The sequence below is a fragment of the Orcinus orca genome, chromosome 9 (assembly GCF_937001465.1).
Source record: "Orcinus orca chromosome 9, mOrcOrc1.1, whole genome shotgun sequence".
Lineage (NCBI taxonomy): Eukaryota > Metazoa > Chordata > Mammalia > Artiodactyla > Delphinidae > Orcinus > Orcinus orca.
In genome coordinates, this window is record NC_064567.1 from 104,869,131 (window position 1) to 104,888,614 (window position 19,484).

A 19,484-nucleotide genomic window follows, 5' to 3' on the forward strand; every position below is an offset into this window, starting at 1 on the left:
ACAGTCCCAGGGGGCCGGCAGGGTCTGGCTCGGGACACCCCCACCCCCGGGAGCGAGGCCTTTGCTGAGCCCTGCTCTGTGAAGGCCAGATGCCGACGGCCCTGTTGGCCGTGACTGCCCAACCTACAGCACCTTTCTGGTGATGGGTGACTGGCGCACAGAGTTTCAAGGAACAGTCTGAACTTCATTTTGGTTCTTCTATAAATTGGCCTTCGCTTGGGAGAAATTTTATAAATTCTTTAAGCAACAGATGTTTCATAATGACCTTTAAATTAACATTTAAGGTTAAGCACAGTTCAAAGGAAGAGCTTTTCTTTTTCTTTTTTTCTCTTCCAAGAATGTTTCCCTGAAATACTGGACCGTTCTCTGGAAGTAAGTTGTGGGATTTCCCTCCCTGCCAGCCCGTAAGTCAGGACACAGCGAAATCCAGTAACTGAAGGAGGGAGTCAGCCTCCTTTTAGGGACACATCCTGACACCTCAGAACAGACCTTCCATCTCAGGATCCCGAGTAACAGTTCCTCAGAAAGGCAACTGAGTAACTGTAGGAAAAAAAAATCACTGGATGGATATTTAAATGGCTAAAAGTCTATGTGAGAATAGAACGAATGCCAAACACCAGGAGTTTGGCCTTTTTAACTGAAGTGCATACCTTCTAGAGGGTGTTTAATTAAACCAGCTGAACACTCAAGATGTGAATGAAATAACTCATAAAGGTTCCACGAGAGACATTCTACAATACAATGAATTTATAAGTATTAAGCCTGTTCCTATGCAAATTGTCCATTTTCTCCTCAGAAAGACCATGAAAATCACTCCGTGTCTTATGACTCTACCCCAAAGGCCAAAGTTAAAGGCTGGTGGCTAATTACTGAAAGCTTAATGCATAATCTGACACGATATCAACCACCAACAGTGCTGTAGGGATTTCAGACAACAGACGCCCTTTGCAGCCAGTGCGGTATGGTGACTACTGGGCTTCTTTCCATCCCCAGAGGGCTGCATACCATTGGCTTGCACGCCTGTGCCTGGCCAAGTCCACGTCAAACAACATTAAAAGCTGCAGAAGTCACTAGTCAAACATGTCAATACAGAAGACAAATAAAGAGAGAAAAGAACAGGTGCCAGGGAGACACAGGGATCCTGTGCCCTCATCACAGAAGCAGAGATGCAGGGAGACCCCGGATCCTGAAAGCAAGGACACGACAGCCCACTGTCAACAGAGGGCTTAGGATTTGGACAGATTAGAAAGTTAAAATGTTCTGAGAGGAAATAAGTAGATTTCTTCTACAAATTGGGTTGATTTTAATAACAGCCCCATCCCATGTTCAAAAGCCAGCAAATGTATTTTAGGTTATTTTTCTATCAAGTTATGAATCTTGATATTTTTGTATTAAGCTATAAATCTCATGCATGTGGCCTACAAGGTAGGAGATCTGAACAAATCTCAGCTGAAAGAGGGGTTTCTGAACAGTCCACACAGGGACTAAAATTTTTCATCAGGGATTATGTTGTGAAATACGACTGTTAACACTTTTTTCCGGAATTGCATCGTGAAGTATGAATGTTAGCATTTTCCTCAGGGATTACATTGTCAAAACCTGTAAAGAACCTTTATTCCAATGAGTAAGCCTGCACCAGGCACAAGCCCAGATCTTGATAAGCTTTTCCGTGTCCCCAGGAACCATGAAGGCCCAGCACAAGGTAGGGACATTTCATTAGTGATATGACAGGTTTACAAGCAGACACTTCACTCCCAGGATCTACTCTTTCCCAATTTTTCTCTCAGTCAGGACCGACACCAGACAACTATTTCCCCAATCGCCGAAGACTGAAAGCTTCGGATATTTTCCCATCTTAAGGTTGTACTGACTTCTTTCCTTGGAGAAACCTGCCCTGATTCACCGCTTCTAAGTTCCCACTGGTGGGTAAGGGCGTCTTCCTCTATCCTAGCCCTCCTTCCCTCCCAGCCACTTTTGGTGATGCCAGGGAAACTTTCCTCATTCCCAGGGACAGTCTCCACAGGGCTTGAAAATCCAGCCCCTGGGAGGAGTCCACCATTTTCTTTGTGTCCATCCAGCTCTGGGTCCATCCAGCCAGCAGAAAGAGGAGGAATTTAAGTACACGTATCAAGATCACCGTTATCCTGACAACGAATGCCTTTAAACACAGATTATTTTCTCATTTGCTTTAGATCTATCAGGTGTATTCTGATCATAACAAAAGAAAGTGACCTATTTCATATATTTCTATACAGCCTAAAGGAAAACGAAAACTAAATTCATTTTCTCTTTCAAGGGAATGTTTGTGAACAACTGGCTTTATTTCTCAGTAAATATTTCATATATTTCTATTTCTATACAGAAATAGAAATTTCATATATTTCATATATTTCTATACAGCCTAAAGGAAAACTAAAACTAAATTCATTTTCTCTTTCAAGGGAATGTTTATGAACAACTGGCTTTATTTCTCAGTAAAAACACTGGGATTTGGTTTGATTCCGCCTGTACCCACAAAGGTATTTACAAAGCAAGTTTCCCTGACTTCTTTCTAAAACAAGAAGTAAAAAAAGAAAAAATATTACCTTTGCCAAAGTTCTGGGTTTTGATATATTTGAATGTGCGTCTTGAACTTAATCAGGGATTCTCACTCCAAAAGACCATCCTCCAAGCCTGCTGACAGTGAAGGCGGTGTTAGTGTTTGAACCAGGCAGCACCAGGCCTTCCTAACAGAGGGCCTCCCCCACCCACTGGTCATAGAAGCCTCAGAACAGCAGCTGCTGAGCCCCCAGGCTCCGTGCTGTGGTCTCACGGGGCTCAGCCTGCAGGAGGACGTGGCCTGGCCGCTCAGAACTTACCAATGTGTTAGGAAACACATGCCACGTAAGGACACGGCTGTGGTCCCTGCACCACGGTTATTTTAATTAATTGTTGTTTCTCCTACAAATCAGCTTTCAGAATCACTTAGTCTGTCGGGCTCTTCTGAGTTACCCTGTTTTGAATTGTTTTCTCTTCCCTACTCTTGCTTCTTTAATCCTCAGTGCAAACAAGGCCTCCTTCAGGAAGGCATCCCTGGCTTCTTTGATTGGGGTGCATTTCCTTCTCTTCGGGGTTCTCACAATACCCTACATGTCCACTTATTGTGTCAATTGCTACTCTGGGTTTTAACTGTCTTCCTGCTAGTTTGTCTCTTATGCGGCTCCATGAGACTCTCCCGGGTACCCTGTCAATTGCTACTCTGGGTAGGTACTGTCTTCTTGCTAGACAGGTACTGTCTTCTCGCTAGTTTATCTCTTCTGAGGCTCCGTGAGTCTCTCACGGGTACAGTGTCAATTGCTACACTGGGTTTTAACTGTCTACTTGCTAGTTTATCTCTTATGCAGCTCTGTATCTCCCGAGTACTGTGTCAATTGCTACTCTGGGTTTTAACTGTCTTCTTGCTAATTTATCTCTTATGTGTGTCTGTGAGCCTCTAACGGGTGGGAATTACATCTTTTGTCTCCCTATCCCTTGGGCTGTGTAGTATCTGGCACTCATGAAGCTTCTAAAAATATTGGACCTTAGAAATAAAAACACATATTAAACTTTGTCTCCCAGTCTCTGATAAAAGGAGCTTGAAAAACAAACGTCCACCGTCGTGCCCGAACTCTCAGCAGAAATTTGGGGGCACAGGAATAAGGAGGTGTTCCCACCCGGCTCCATTTAACTCATGCATCCATTCACTCATTTCAGAGACATTGATTGAGTGTCTTTTGTATGCCAGATACTATTCTACGTCCTGGCCACACAAACTCCAACCTGCAAAACGCAGAGATTCTGGGACGTGTTTAAAGACCTGAGGAGTGGGCAGCAGGCGAGATTCAGGCAAAGTTCAGTGGGGCTGGAGATGGTCCAGGAAGGACCAGAGATAAAGAGAGCCTGGGGGCAGGGGGGTTGTTTCAGGCACCTCGGACACACCATGCAATGATTTTGCATTGGGGTCTCAGGAAATTTGATGGGGTGGTGAATGTGATTGCAAATCAAAGCAATGAGAAGCTCATCCCTACCCCCTCAACCTATATTCACCCTCTTAGGCTCACGGAAATGCAGCACAGAACAAAAGCTTTCCCCAAAATCGCAGGAGAAGAACCTTAAGACACCAGGGAGACGATTATTTCATTATGCTGTTAACGTCTCTGGGCTCATTCTCTAAAGCTCTCAAGCTGCGTCTGTCTCCCCAGGTGACTCTCCATGGACGGGATTCCCCCAGGGCAAGAAAGTCGGCAGGAGGAATCTGATTAAGGCCTGCCGCATTTCTTTGGAATTCTTATGAGTTGGTACTAGACTTCTGAGTTTTGAAGAGCATCAGCAATTGAAACACTCGTATTTCTGAAGTAATTCTGGGAACAGGGAAGAGCCAGCACCGGTTTCAAACCCACCTTGGTTTTTCCTCCAGCGCCAGCAAATACTCCTCCAGGGGGAGGCCGGAGAGGTTGAGCAGCCTGTGGCCCAGGCGGATGGTCAGGTAGGGAGCCCTGGTGCTCCCACTGGGGCACTTCTGCAATTGTTTCCAAAGACGTCAAGTAGAAGCTTATTCATAACCCACACACAGGTTTACTGACGTTAAAGTAAACGTGACTTTTCCTAGCTGTCATGTTTTCAGTGAATCATCGCTGGCTCTTTACATGTTCTCAAATCTCTTTAAGAGTTATCTGTTGATACATTTGAGAACTATGCTAGAATTCCACTGCAACCTTTGCTGTCAAATTTGGGAACTTCCCAACCTTTTCCTGTATGTAAGCTTGGGCAGATTTGTAAGAACTCAAAAGGTGAAAAATGTTTTCACTGGGGTGACCTCGCATTTGACGAACCAGAAAGAGAGTCAGAGGATGATGGGCAAAAAATTCAAAGGAACGTGTTTCTTCCCTAAATGCCTCACAGGCTTAGAATCAGGAAATATTTGCCAAGCAGGGAACACCCCGACTCCCCCTTTCCTGAGGGCCTCTGACTCCTAAAACGGGGACCACAACTTCTGCCCAAGCACACAATGCCACAAAAAACAAGGATTCTTCAGTTGAGTCATTTGCAGGAAACGCTGCATCTTTTCCACCCCTTGTGTAATGATTCATACATGATAACAGCATCTTGCAAGAGCTACAGCAAAGAGCCCTGTTAACCAGGGCTTCATCTGGCATTTCTGAAGCTGCCTCGGCCGTGGAGCTTTTTCATGGGAAATGCTTTTCTTCTTGCACACATATTACTGAGGTCTCACATGAGGTTCACGTGAGTTGCAGTGAATTCACATCAACCACTTGGTACTTGTTCATTCATTCCTCTGCCACTGACACTCAATCTCGTTCCGGGAAATTTTAGGGAGCTGGTAACAAAAGGTACCAGTCTCATAGGATGATTAGATCAAAGCCACAGAATAAGAGCATGGAGTGAAAATTTACAGGGTTCATGAGTTCATGGAATAAACAAGACGGGGAAGAAACAAATCACTGTGTCCAAAAAGAACTTGAGCAGAACAGCTGCTCACTGCAAAGGAGCAGCAGTCAGTAGTCTCTGGTGGGTCCCACCCGGACATCCCCCTCACTGCTGTGTAACTGCCTCACTTACATCCAGACATTTGGTCTAGGAGAAGAAGGCAGACCAGGTCCATTGAAAGGAAGACTTCCTAAAGTCACTAAACTATTAGGAGGGGTGTATCCCACAGGCCACTAAACAGAAAGGCCCTGTCAACATGTTCAAGTGGCCGTTTTCTTAATAGATCCTAAATTTCAATTAAGATTTCGCTTTTCCTTTTTCAGTAAATTAAGATTGCCATATCAGCTTGCTGATTGTGGCTCACAGGCCTGTGCCTTTTATGAATTGCCTTTTGAGATTTCCTTTGAAGTGAGTTCCAACCAGTTTTCCATATAAGTTTCACTCCATTCTCCTCCGCAGACTAGACAGCAATGCCTTGCACTGTAACAGGGGAAAACCCACTTCCGTGTGCTCTCGTACTGATCGACCATAGTTAGAAGAGCCAAGTGCTATCTTAGCTTTTAAAATCTAGCTCTCAAAACTCAAATAAAATTACAGCAAGAGCTTGAGGTCATCCTGCCTTGAAATTCTGGGAAATCTCCCCCCAAAGGGCACTCCTAGCTTCCTCAGCATTAATTGGAGAAGATTCCTTTGCTTCGTGAACACTGCTGGACAGTCACCGATCATGACCAGTGGGCAATGAACAGGAGGACCACACTGGAAACCATGTCACGACACCTTTCCAAGAAGCAGCTCATCGAGCAACCCTAAAGGTCATTTAGTTCAAAAGTTCATTTAGTTAACAAAAGTGAAGGTTTTTCAGGTGGGGGTGAACTCATCTTTGTTCCTTGAGGTTTAGACTTTTTAGAAATAAAAAACACGGTGGAAACCTACCAGGCAGCCGCAGGACTCCTGGACTTCTGGGTGAGAGAAGGGGTCCATGCACCAGCAGGAAGAATTCCCCCTGACACAGCGAAGGAGAGATGGGATGATCCTGAGATCACAGAGCTGCTGTATTCCCATGAAAGCATCCCCCAGACTGGAGCACAGCTCATGAGAGTATCATCTCGCGCTGCAGAAGGCCAAGTGTTCACATTTGTTTTCACAGCTTGAGCTGTTAATCTGAGGATAACGTTCTATTGCAATGACAATATTTCCATTATATTAAATGATGCTCACTCTGTTCGTGCATTGAATGTATCACCGAGGCTCCTGGGACCTTCAGCAGGGACTCGGGGGGTTGTCGTGAACCTTGGGGTTCCTGGTGGCTAAACCAGGGGCCCTCAGCACCAGTGTAGCCATTAATAAACACAGGTAGTTGCTAATTCCTTTTCATTGTGTGACACTGTAATTGAATCATCATTTAAAGAAAGGCAACTAGTATTAAATTTCCATTATGAAGAACCACAGTGCCACAGAAATTGCTATGAAAACAACTTATAGCAGAGGTTTAGAACCCTTTATTTTTTTCTTTAATTTTTATTTTATATTGGAGCATAGTTGATTAACAATGTTGTGTTAGTTTCAGGTGTACAGCAAAGTGATTCAGTTATACATATACATGTATCTATTCTTTTTTAAATTCTATTCCCATTTAGATTGTTACATAATATTGAGCAGAGTTCCCTGTGCTCTACAGCAGGTCCTTGTGGGTTATCTATTTTATATATAGTAGTGTGTGTATGTTAATCCCAAACTCCCTAACTATCCCTCCCCCCACACACATCCTCCCCCCCGGTTACCATAAATTCATTCTCTAAGTCTATGAGTCTGTTTCTGTTTTGTAAATCAGTTCACTTGTATCTTTTTTTTTTTTAGATTCCGAATATAAGCCATATCGTATGGTGTGTGTCTTTCTCTGTCTGACTTGCTTCACTTAGCATGATCATCTCCAGGTCCACCCATTTTATTCCAAAGCTCCCTATAACTTTTCTCCTTGTTAGGCCTCATACTTTTTTTTTTTCACTAATGTTTGTGAATCAAAATCTGCTTTAGTAATGATAATTGTGTCTTACTCAAAAACTGGGGGAGAAGGGAGGAAACTGACATTTACTGAACTACAGGTGCCCTGCTAGGTGCTTTTACCAAAACCGCTTGCCAGCCTCACTTTTGGGAAGAGGGAGTGGGGTTGTCAGAGGCCAGGGGCTCACCCACCATCACACTTTGGAAGACGGTCTTTTGACCTCTGAGCCCTCACTTTTTGCTCCAGACCTTGATGCTCCAACGTGAGAACATCAAGGAGAAACACATCCAGTCCCATGAAAAGAAACCTATCATTTCTATTAACAAGGTTAGCAAAGTACAATTTCCAGGTAAATTTCTGAAATAACAAAAATAATTTCAAGGCTTTGCTGGTGTGACTTTCTTGGTTAAGCAGACAATGGGGACTCCAGTTTGAGTCTTGAAAGTGAACAGGGAAATATCACCTAAGGGAGTGATGTGCTTCATCGGACTGCTTGCTGTATCTGATAATTACTTGGGGAAAATATGACTCCATTGACACTTCTTGAGCTCAGGGCCTCCCTTGCTTTAGCCGCAGGCCTTCAGTGACTGTGGGCAAGTGTTCACAGCATAATGAATGTCTCCAAAAAGTCCTCCTTGTCCCTTCCAAATCCCCCACTAGTTCTTCTCCTGGCTGCCTGTTAGAGAGTAATCAGATGTGACCCGCACAGCCGCACAGAGACCAGCCACAGCATTGCACAGATTCTGGATTTGGGAGCTGCCCAGCCTCCAGGAAGTTCTGAGCTGCAGGAACCACGTGAAGTTGCACTCACAGGGGAGGATGGAGGGGAGGAAATGTGAGGATCAGACACGTCCACTTCCCTCTGGTGTCAGGACCCCAAGCGCCCAGCCCCTCAGCGTTTTGTGGCACCTGGCCGGGCTCTGCAGGACACACGAGCAGTGACAGTCATCCCGAGTGACGTGCCTGACACAGTCCCTCCGTCCGCCAGGTTTGGCAAGACCGGATCAAAGGCTGGCCTCTCTGACACAGGCCCGCTGCCTGCAGTTTCAACTGTCAGAGTGCACTTTGCATCTCAGCATGAGGAAGGCATTCTCAGGACCTACTCCTAAGAGAGGAAGTTCTGACACAAAGTCTCCTAAAGGAGCCAAAAGCCTGGCACAGGGGCCACCCTGTGGTTCAAGTTGACACTTGCTCTCTCTTGAGAAGTGGGAGCAGGGTGATGTTAATGGAGCAGAGGAAGGTAAGGCAGGGCCCAGACCACACAGGGAGGACGCGGCAGAGCTAGGATGTGGGCTCGTGCAACCCCGCCCAGAATCTGGGTCCCACCTTTTCCAGGGTGCCAGACATGTGCCCTCTGAGTGCTTTTGCCCCCTGACCTCAACTTTCCATCTCCCCAGGCCCATCTGAGGGAAGCTGTCACAGCCGTGCCAGGAGCGAGGGCCCGACCTCGTGAGCCAGGGACTCTGGCACCTCAGAGATCATTCCTCAAACTGCTGCCATCTGACCACGGACACGAACCTGACCCATCTCCCCACTTGGCTTTGAACGTGCAATAGAAGTATAAGATTTGCTCACTACCACTCTGTTCTATACAAAACAGTATCAAGAATGAGTGGGAAAAGCGACTGTTTTACTTCAGGGGTAGTAGGGAAATCACGGCTGGAGTGTCACCAGACTCAAGCCCTGGGACATAAGCCTTGGTATTGAAATCTCCCAGTCTGCTTCTAAAGGCTGGGAACTTCAGCGCATTTTAAAATTTAAATTAGGCATCATCTACTATAATGGGAAAATGTAAAGTTTAGTTCATGTTTATACCACAATAGCTTTTTCTGGAGATTTTTGCTGCCTTCTGTGTGAAAAGAGGTAAAGGCAGGAGTTCAACTTGGCTCCCGCAAGCTCAGAGTCTGAACAGAAAGACAGTCAATACGCAGAATCTCATCCATCGTTTTAAAATGTTTCTGTTAATTCATAATCAAACAATGAGTAAAGTCTGCCTAAAATGGAATATGTAGATATTGAATTCAACAATGTTTTACACTTACAGTAGGACACATATTTGTTTTAAATAAAACGTTTTGCTTCGATCTGGGACTTCAGTAAATCAAGCCTTTTTGTGTAACATGGACAGAAATTATCATTGATAGAAGGATCCAAAGCACCCCCTTGTATAAGGCACCCCGCGCCCCAGCTCTTTGTCATGCGGACCAAGGAAAAGAGTAGAAATGGTTACAAATTAGGAATGAGTTAAGAGATAAGGATTTCACAAAGAAAGAGACAGAAACAGAAACAGACCAGGAAGGCAGAGGAAAGTTGAGGGCAGAACAGTGAGCATGGTCCGCAGGCTGGGAGAGCGGGGGCACAGCTTTGGGGACCACTGCCCTTCCTCCAACAGTATCTGAAGGTAAAACAGACGTCTGAGCACAATTCGGAAAATGTTCCGCTTCCTGAACATTGATTCTACTTTTTTTTCCCTCTTAAAAGACTAGATACTCCAATTAGATACTCCAACTAGATACTCCAATTAAAAAAAAAAAAAATCTCCCAAAAAACAAAAGCCCAGGACCAGACAGCTTCACAGGCAAATTCTATCAAGTATTTAGAGAACAGCTAACACCCATCCTTCTCAAACTCTTCCAAAATATAGCAGAGGGAGGAACACTCCCAAACTCATTCCATGAGGCCACCATCACCCTGAGACCAACAACAAAGATGGCACAAAAAAAGAAAACTCAGGCCAATATCACTGATGAACATAGATGCAAAAATCCTCAACAAAATACTAGCAAACAGAATCCAACAGCACATTAAAAGGATCATACACCATGATCAAGTGGGGTTTATCCCAGGAATGTAAGGATTCTTCAATATATGCGAATCAATCAATGTGATACACCATATTAACAAATTAAAGGAAATAAAACATATGATAATCTTAATAGATGCAAAAAAAGCTTTCAACAAAATTCAACACCCAATTATGATAAAAACTCTCCAGAAAGTGGGCATAGAAGGAACCTACCTCAACATAATGAAGGCCATATATGACAAACCCACAGCAAACATCATTCTCAATGGTGAAAAACTGAACACATTTTCTCTAAGATCACGAACAAGACAAGGATGTCCACTCTCGCCACTATCATTCAACATAGTTTTGGAAGTCCTAGCCATGGCAATCAGAGAAGGAAAAGAAATAAAAGGAATCCAAACTGGAAAAGAAGTAAAACTGTTACTGTCTGAAGATTACATGATACTAAACATAGAGAACCCTAAAGGTGCTACCAAAAAACTATTAGAGCTAATCACTGAATTTGGTAAAGTTGCAGGATACAAAATTAATGCACAGAAATCTCTTGCATTCCTACATACTAACAATGAAAGATCAGAAAGAGAAATTAAGGAAACAATCCCATTTACCATTGCCACAAAAAGAATAAAATACCTAGGAATAAATCTACCTAAGGAGGCAAAAGACCTGAACACAGAAAACTATAAAACACTGATGAAAGAAATCAAAGATGACACAAACAGATGGAGAGATATACCATGTTCTTGGCTTGGAAGAATCAATATAGTGAAAATGACTATAGCACCCAAACCAATCTACAGATTCAATGCAATCCCTATCAAATTACCGATGGCATTTTTCACAGAATTAGAACAAAAAGTTTAAAAATTTGTATGAAAACACAAAAGACCCTGAATAGTCAAAGCAATCTTGAGAAGGAAAAATGGAGCTGGAGGGGTCAGACTCCCTGACTTCAGACTATACTACAAAGCTACAGTAATCAAGACAGTATGGTACTGGCACAAAAACAGGAATATAGATCAGTGGTAGAGGATAGAAAGTCCAGAGGTAAATCCATGCAACAGTGGTAACCTAATCTATGACAAAGGAGGCAAGAATATACAATGGAAAAAAGACAGCCTCTTCAATAAGTGGTGCTGGGAAAACTGGACAGCTACATGTAAAAGATTGAAATTAGAACACTCCCTAACACCATACACAAAAATAATCTCAAAATGGACTAAGATCTAACTGTAAGGCCAGAAACTATCAAACTCTTAGAGGAAAACATAGGTAGAACACTCTACGACATAAATCACAGCAAGATCCTTTTTGACCCACCTCCTAGAGAAATGGAAATAAAAACAAAAATAAACAAATGGGACCTAATTAAACTCAAAAGCTTTTGCACAGCAAAGGAAACCATAAACAAAGCGAAAAGACAGCCCTCAAAATAGGAGAAAATATTTGCAAATGAAGCAACTGACAAAGGATTAATCTCCAAAATATACAAACAGCTCATGCAGCTGAATATCAAAAAAACAAACAACCCAATCCAAAAATGGGCAGAAGACCTAAATAGACATTTCTCCAAAGAAGATATACAAATTGCCAACAAACACATGAAAAACTGCTCAACATCACTAATCATTAGAGAAATGCAAATCAAAACTACAATGAGGTATCACCTCACACTGGTCAGAATGGCCATCATCAAAAAATCTACAAACAATAAATGCTGGAGGGTGTGGAGAAAAGCGAACCCTCCTGCACTGTTGGTGGGAATGTAAATTGATACAGCCACAATGGAGAACAGTATGGAGGTTTCTTAAAAAACTAAAAATAGAACTACTGTATGATCCAGCAATCCCACTCCTGGGTATATACCTGGAGGAAACCATAATTCAAAAAGATACACGCACCCCAATGTTCATTGCAGCACTATTTATAATAGCCAGGACATGAAAGCAACTTAAATGTCCATCAACAGAGGAATGGATAAAGAAGATGTGGTACATATATATAATGGAACATTACTCAGCCATGAAAAGGAATGAAATTGGATCATTTGTAGAGATGTGGATAGACCTAGAGTCTGTCATACAGAGTGAAGTACATCAGAAAGAGAAAAACAAATATCGTATATTAATGCATATTTGTGGAATCTAGAAAAATAGTACAGATGAACCTATTTCCCGGGCAGGAATAGAGACACAGACATAGAGAATGGATGTGCGGACACATGGGGGAAGGTGGGGAGCTCAGCTCAGTGCTCTGTGATGACCTAGATGGGAGGGGGAGGGAGGTCCAAGAGGGAGGGGATATATGTATACTTATAGCTGATTTACTTCAATGTTTGGCAGTAACTAACACAACATTGTAAAGCAATTATACTCCAATAAAATATATATATACCTTTTTTTTCTGCCAACTGTTCTTTCTTTGTTGCCAGGTTGGGCCCAGACTACATCCTTCAGGGCCACAGGTTATATTTCAATTTCTCAAAGGTAGACGCTTTTTACATCCTGTGTGTTTCTTTGGACAGAAGGGAAATAAAAACATCACCATGGAAGCTTTTATTTAGTTTAAAAAAATTACTTTCTTTTTCAAGAGAAAACTAAAGCGAAACAACGTAATTAATTTTCTATTAATTCTTCCTCACTGAGACTGCTAACAGTTACTCGGCCTTGTGCTAATCACCAACTTGACTAATGCACAGAATGTCATCCCAAATTAGGAAAACATATGCCAATATTGTATTATTGTCTGGATTTTTATATTTATTATGAAAAACATACACTTCAGTACTTAATACATCGTTATGGTTTTTATCACTTTCCCCATTTGTAAATTCTTGAGGCGGGGGCCATGTGCTCCATCAATCCTGGTTCCTACAACAACATGATATTTATAGTAGATCCTCAATAAATAACAGTCGAGCAAAATAAGAAAGAGAGAAGAAAGGTATGTTTATGAAGAAAGGCATGTTTTATCAAGGTTTCATGAAAGGTCATCTCTATAGTATCATTTGCAAAACCTAGAAAAAAAAAGTCTTCAAAGTAATTCACACCCACACTGATGTTACGGACTTTTTCACTCCCTTTAGTTAAAAAAAGTACAATTCATCTTTTCATAGGTACGAGTTTACCCTAAAAGTAAACAACAGTTACTACGTATTTCATACTTAATTGCTACCTTATTCTTTTAGCTTTGTTCTTTTGGGGTTTTAGTTAGCAAAGGAAATGTTATTCATTATTAATTAATGGTGTTTGCAATGACATAAAGCGTGTCTTCACCAAGGAAGGAGCGATGATGGAGCTTATTTCGGGTCATTTTAGACGGCAGCACCCCCAGGCCTGCTCAGTCTCAGTCCTACGGTGAGAACAGGCGACACAGTCCTGGAGAAGCCAGTCCTGCCAGCCTGGGGGCGGCTGGCTGGAGGCTGCATTTCTGCATCGGACACTTACAGGTCTGACTGTAAGTCAGCACAGAGCAGGTCCTGATCCCCAAACTTCCGCAAAAGCACGCGGCCAAGCTCCACGTCACCGTTCTCACTGCTGCTTGTCATGAGACAAAGGAAACAAGGTGGGAGGTTAGTACTTGCCTGGGAGCTCACAGGACAGTCTGTCAGAGAGAGCCCAGGCCAACTGTCCAGGCACATGTTCCTAGCAGCACAGATAGAGCTAATCGTTCACCTTTTTTATGGTGAAGCCAAACCAGCAACCGGATGAGGAAATGTCTTAAAAGCACAGTTTTACCACCACAGATAACGCATTTTTATATAGTTGCATTCAAGTGTATTATTTTTCTCATCCTTTCACTTAAAATTATAATATTACCAACTCTGGTATTTTTGTATGTTTTTTAAAAATTAATTTTAAAGGCTGCATTGTATTACATCATGTTAATATATTAAAGTCTATCAAACTATTCTCTGACTGCTAGAGCTCTGATTTGCTATCAGTATGTGTCCTATAGCATAGCCCTGCAACAAAACAACTTCCGTTTTTCATAAAGTAGTTTAATTTTTTTATTTTATTTATTTACGTTTTTGGCTACGCTGCACAGCCGTGGAATCTTAGTTCCCCGGCCAGTGATCCAACCCGTATCCCCTGCAGGGGAAGCACGAAGTCTTAATCACTGGACCTCCAGGGAAGTCCCACAAAACAACTTCTTCTATCTGCTTTCTTGTGTGTTTCTACATGTGAATTATATTGCACATTTTCTTGATAAGAAGTCCTATGTGTGCTTTAAGGACACAATGAATTATAGTATCTCTTTCACTGGCACAAATCTCAGAAGTCTGTTCACAGTTCAAGCAGCATCTATGGGAACCAAAGCCACCAAGACGGAATCTCCTTATTGAAGACACCATCAAAGAAAAGACACACTATTCTCATAGCCTGGGAGAGATACAGAAACAAACTCTACATTAAATTTTATCCATCAATTGTAAGAAATATCTTGGCTTGAGAAAATGTAAAGGAGACGATATTTTAAACCTGGCTGATTAGGAGTGGGGCTCATTTCAATTAATTAAAATTCTGGATGATAAGTGTTTATGAAAGAATAGAGATTTATTACTTTCTAGAACTTATGTAATTTACAAAATGCTTTTGAATAGACATCGCTGGGAACACGTATCCTCAAAATAAAGGAAAAAATGATAGATCATTTGCATGTGAACGATGACCTCAAATTTTTGGAAAGAAGCAGTATATAAATTAACAAATGAGCATAAATGTTTTTTTCTAAAGAACTTCAACATTAGCTTCTCTTAAGAAATGTAGACACTGCAAAGTAACCTTCAACCACTGATTCTTCTAATCGATGTCTTTGTTTATAGACAAAGCAGAGTTGACTCCTGAACACCTTTTGACTTTCTACCAGCGATTAAACCTGGGGAGGTCTGGGTAGGTGAGGTTCGTGCACCCCACTTCCCGAAAGTACACGTCAAAGCCCAGAATGAGGCGCAATGTCCATCCGCGAGCAGTGCAGCCTCAGCACAGACGGGACTTTACAGAGATTCCCAATTTCCATAATCGGCAGTGAGCCTCTCATGCAGCAACCTGGTGTATTCTCTGCTCAAAATATATCACTGGTTCCCTGTCACCTATGAGCCTTGAAAGAGTATTCAAGTCCCTCCCTGCTCCTCCCGACTTTCTCTCCCAGAAGGCACCGCGGCCCAGCCCAGTGGACCCGCCCTCTGATGGGGCGGACCAGCTCCCTCTGAAGGGCATCCGCTTCCCTGCTACCTGGTTGGACACCGTCTCCAGCCACTAAGCCCCAAGCTCCTCCTCCTGTGAGCCCCCCTCTGCCACTTCTTCTATCCCGTTTCCTCCCAGTGGCTGCAACATCTCCACTGGCTTAACTGTGGGCTTCTCATCGCGGAACAAAACAATCCATGAGAGAAATGGGAAGGCTTAGGACAGTAGTCAGAACACAGCCGATTCTCAAAAGCACTCTGTGGAACAAACTGTCATCTTGCTCATGCACTGAAATCGTAGGCCTACTCCTTCATCTCTACCCAGTTATTTTACTTCCCGCAATGTGATCTTCCCAGACCTCTTACCTTTCAGAAAGGACCGATTATAAATGGAAAAGAAAGAACAGCTCACTACACCGAGCTGAGGACTTTACTTTCAGGCCTAAGTTGGAATGTGAATACCGCTATAGCATCCAAAACCAAAAAGAATAACTATGGGCTTCCCTGGTGGCGCAGGGGTTGAGAGTCCGCCTGCCGATGCAGGGGACACAGGTTCGTGCCCCGGTCCGGGAGGATCCCACATGCCGCGGAGCGGCTGGGCCCGTGAGCCATGGCCGCTGAGCCTGCGCGTCCGGAGCCTGTGCTCCGCAGCGGGAGGAGCCACAACAGTGAGAGGCCCACGTACCGCAAAAAAAAAAAAGAGTAACTATTTATAGGAAAACACCTTCTTCCCCACTGCATGAAATACAACCAAGATTTTTAAATATCCAGGTGGTTTACAACTGGCCTAATCTGATTCCATACAGCTGTGTCCAGAAACACACAGCGATGAAAGATGCTGAAATTTACAACAAAGCTATGTCTCCTAAGTAGGCAGCGTGATCTCTGTTTCTGACAAATGAGAACACACTTTTAGAAGGAAAGGGACGTATTTTCCATGGAAATGTTGCCCATAAAATGAAAACGTTATTTGTGGCATCTGTGGAAATACTCTGAATAAGCTCTCTTTTGGCCCATTAACCCAAGAACAAACATGAAAGTTTGAAATGTTTTTTTTCCGAAAAAAAAATATTGATCCACAAAGTAGTTTACTTGGAATAATTACTAAGAGCAAGTTTTAAAGTTATGGTTTACTTTTTACTACTTTTTGGCTTAGGTCTAGAGGTCACTTGAAAAACAAGGAAAAAAGAACTAGCTTTAAATTATCCCTGTTGCCATAAAATTCAAATGCTTGTTCTTAAACTAATTCTTTTTGGTTGTCTTCAAACTCTTGGCTGTATTTAAAGTGCTGTTAGGAGCACAGGAAGCCTGTCCTTACCAGACTCTAGGGATTGGAAAGAGTGCTTGACTGGGATCCCTGAGGCCTTTCCTACATGGGGCACTGCTTCCTCTCCACGCCAGCATTTCTCAACTCCACGTGCAGCAGCGTGATCAGGGGCTTGCTTGAACCAGCGCATATTCTTCACCAGCACCCCAAGGGGCTTCGTGTTAACAAGAGTCCCAGATGACTCTGACGCAGATGGAGATCAAACCAACTCGAGAAAGCAGCCTGCGTAGGCCTCCCCCCACACCCCCGCCCTGTGCCAGCCCTGGACTGACCGGCAACGGCTCCAGGGGTCCGCGGGCTCCGTGGGAGCTTCCACAGGCAGAGGTGCCTCAGGCCGGGCAACACAGGGACGGCATTTGAAGAACAGGTGCAAAGCACCCGGGGTGGGGAGGAAAAAGGGCCATCCTGCAGAAGGCGGCCCTCGGAGACCTGCGGACTTCAGCCTCCCTGGTCTCTTGGCCCGAAGGAGGAAAGCAGACGCCTTCCTACTCCTGAGCCAGGGAGCGTGGCTGCCTGGGCATCTCAGGACAGACACGGCCGAGGGTCCCAGAAGCCAGAGAAACTCAAACAGCGCAGATGCTCAGTGAATATAATGCGGATACACTTAAAAATAGCTCAAATGGTAAAATTTGTGTTGTATGTATTTTACCACAATAAAAGCAAATTCGCTGAATGGACACCTTGAACCAGAACTAAATAAATAAAGTAACAGCAACTGAGAGTCACTTGCCTACACAGGACTTTCTTTCTGAAACTGAGACACGGTTTCCAGGACACTTCTGAGAGTGAAAGGGCATGATTAATATGGACGCCAAGATGACAGGCCTCACCTCTGAGCAAAGCAGGACACGTGGTCACCCCCCTAGAGCAGAAGGAGACACAGAAGGAGGTAGTGGTGTCCATGCTGAGCCTTAAGCAGAGCAGCTGTGCATCCCAAAGGGGTAGAGGCACCCTCCTCGCCCACGAGGAAAACTCAGAAAAGCAAGGGAAGTCTCCATCCGTATGAACCATCTCTGGCGGCGTTTTATAGTTTTTCCCTCATAACTAGGTAAACTGCTACTCTACTAAACAAAAACTAATGACATGTAAACTCGTTCTTTCTGTTTAGTCTGAAATTAAAGATTAGAAGAGGGGAAATACGCGATTTCTGACAGAACACACACCCTATCCTATGGCCCGGCCCGTCTGTAAGGATGAGAAAATGAGCATCAGATATGTAAGAAGCCTCCTCAGCTTCTTAGAAATGGAAGAAAATATTAAAATATCTATCATTCTCAGACTCAACATATTTTGGCGTGCATTCCTTCTATGAGAGATTAATACTGTGAGAACAGGAAAAATGCTCTCAGACCAAAAAAAACATAATTACCAAATGAATAACGCAGTGGAGAAAGTGAATGGCTATTTGCAACCATTTCAATGCTATTTGAAAATGGTTTCAGCGACATAAACGCCATGTAGAGAAATCTTCACCTGCCTGAAAAGAAAAGGTGAAGAGGGGAAGATGGGGCAGAGGAGAAGGGAGATCACTGAGAATGTGACTTAATTGCATGTGATGCTCAATCCATTCAACATGCAAAGTGCAATTTAAAACAATCATAAAGTGACTGAGAACATTCAGTCTCAAGAGTAACCTAAGAGCCGCCTGACAAAGCCATGCGTCAGCAGGTCTGGGCCTCAAAAGCGAGAGTGCAGATTTGGAGAAATAAGCTTCCTCTCTCCCACGAATGTGGGGATTTGGGCCTGTTCTGTTCGTACGTGTGTGACTACCAAGAACGGTATGCGGCATGTAGTAGGTGCCTAATAAATACTTGTTGAATAAAAGAACCAAGGGTTCTATGGGGCTGTAAATCGGTGCACATTTATAAGGATAATCTGGTGATATGCGTCCTGAAAATACTGATGTTACCCCCGACAAACTTGCGATGGAAATGTATGAAGGTGGAAAAAAATGGACAGTTACAATTTTGTAACTGAAAAGCTCAAAATAGTCACAGCTCTTACATACCTGAGGAGTGCAACAGAAATCTGAACATCTGGCCAGTAAGAAGCATTAGTGGACATTCTCACACATTTAACCATTCCATAAATGAGGGGTGAGAGCAGGTAAATAAAGCACTGGGCCAGAGAGGAGGACCCCTCTTGGGAAGGAATACTTGGGACAGATGCACGGTTCTTCACATAAGGCTTGGGGGTGGGGGGATCCCGTTACCACGGAGATAGAGGCACAAAAGGAAAAGTCGAGAACAGTTCATTCTCGACTTTTCCTTTTGTGCCTTATTTGTTTAACTCCACATCACATACCGTTGTAAAAGTGGCACAAAGATCAGAAAGCACTCAGAGCCTAGACAATGCAGCTCAGTACTTTCATCAAGATACGCATTTGACAGAAGCAAACCTACCCCAGACCTCCTGGCTGCCCGCACCATGCTTAGCCCGATGAAGATGCCTGCTCAGCGTGGACCAGGCGCCCCGAGTCCGGGTCTTGGCCCCGACGGGACTGAGCAGGGCCTGCTGGAAGGAAGATGGTCCAGGCTCGGCACTCGGTGTAAAGAGGCCCAGATCCCGGCCGCGGCAGATGCTCAGCGAAGATGCTCTAAACTTGGTCCAGAGGGACCAGCCCACCCAGGGCGAGGCTCTCAGGAGGCCGGGACCTCTCTCGGGTCCCCAGCCCCCCGTGGGTGAAACAACACCC

The 19,484-nt window shown here is 43.7% G+C and overlaps 1 protein-coding gene across 1 annotated transcript in view; it reads right to left on the reverse strand.

Annotated features, from left to right (window-relative positions):
* ABCA13 (ATP binding cassette subfamily A member 13) overlaps window positions 1-19,484 on the reverse strand; it is a 301,396-nt gene that overhangs the window by 114,759 nt on the left and 167,153 nt on the right. Inside the window, 4 exon segments of the mRNA XM_049714700.1 lie at window positions 2,586-2,673; window positions 4,419-4,537; window positions 6,400-6,469; window positions 13,724-13,813. Of these exon segments, the coding sequence (XP_049570657.1) occupies window positions 2,586-2,673; window positions 4,419-4,537; window positions 6,400-6,469; window positions 13,724-13,813 (367 nt within the window).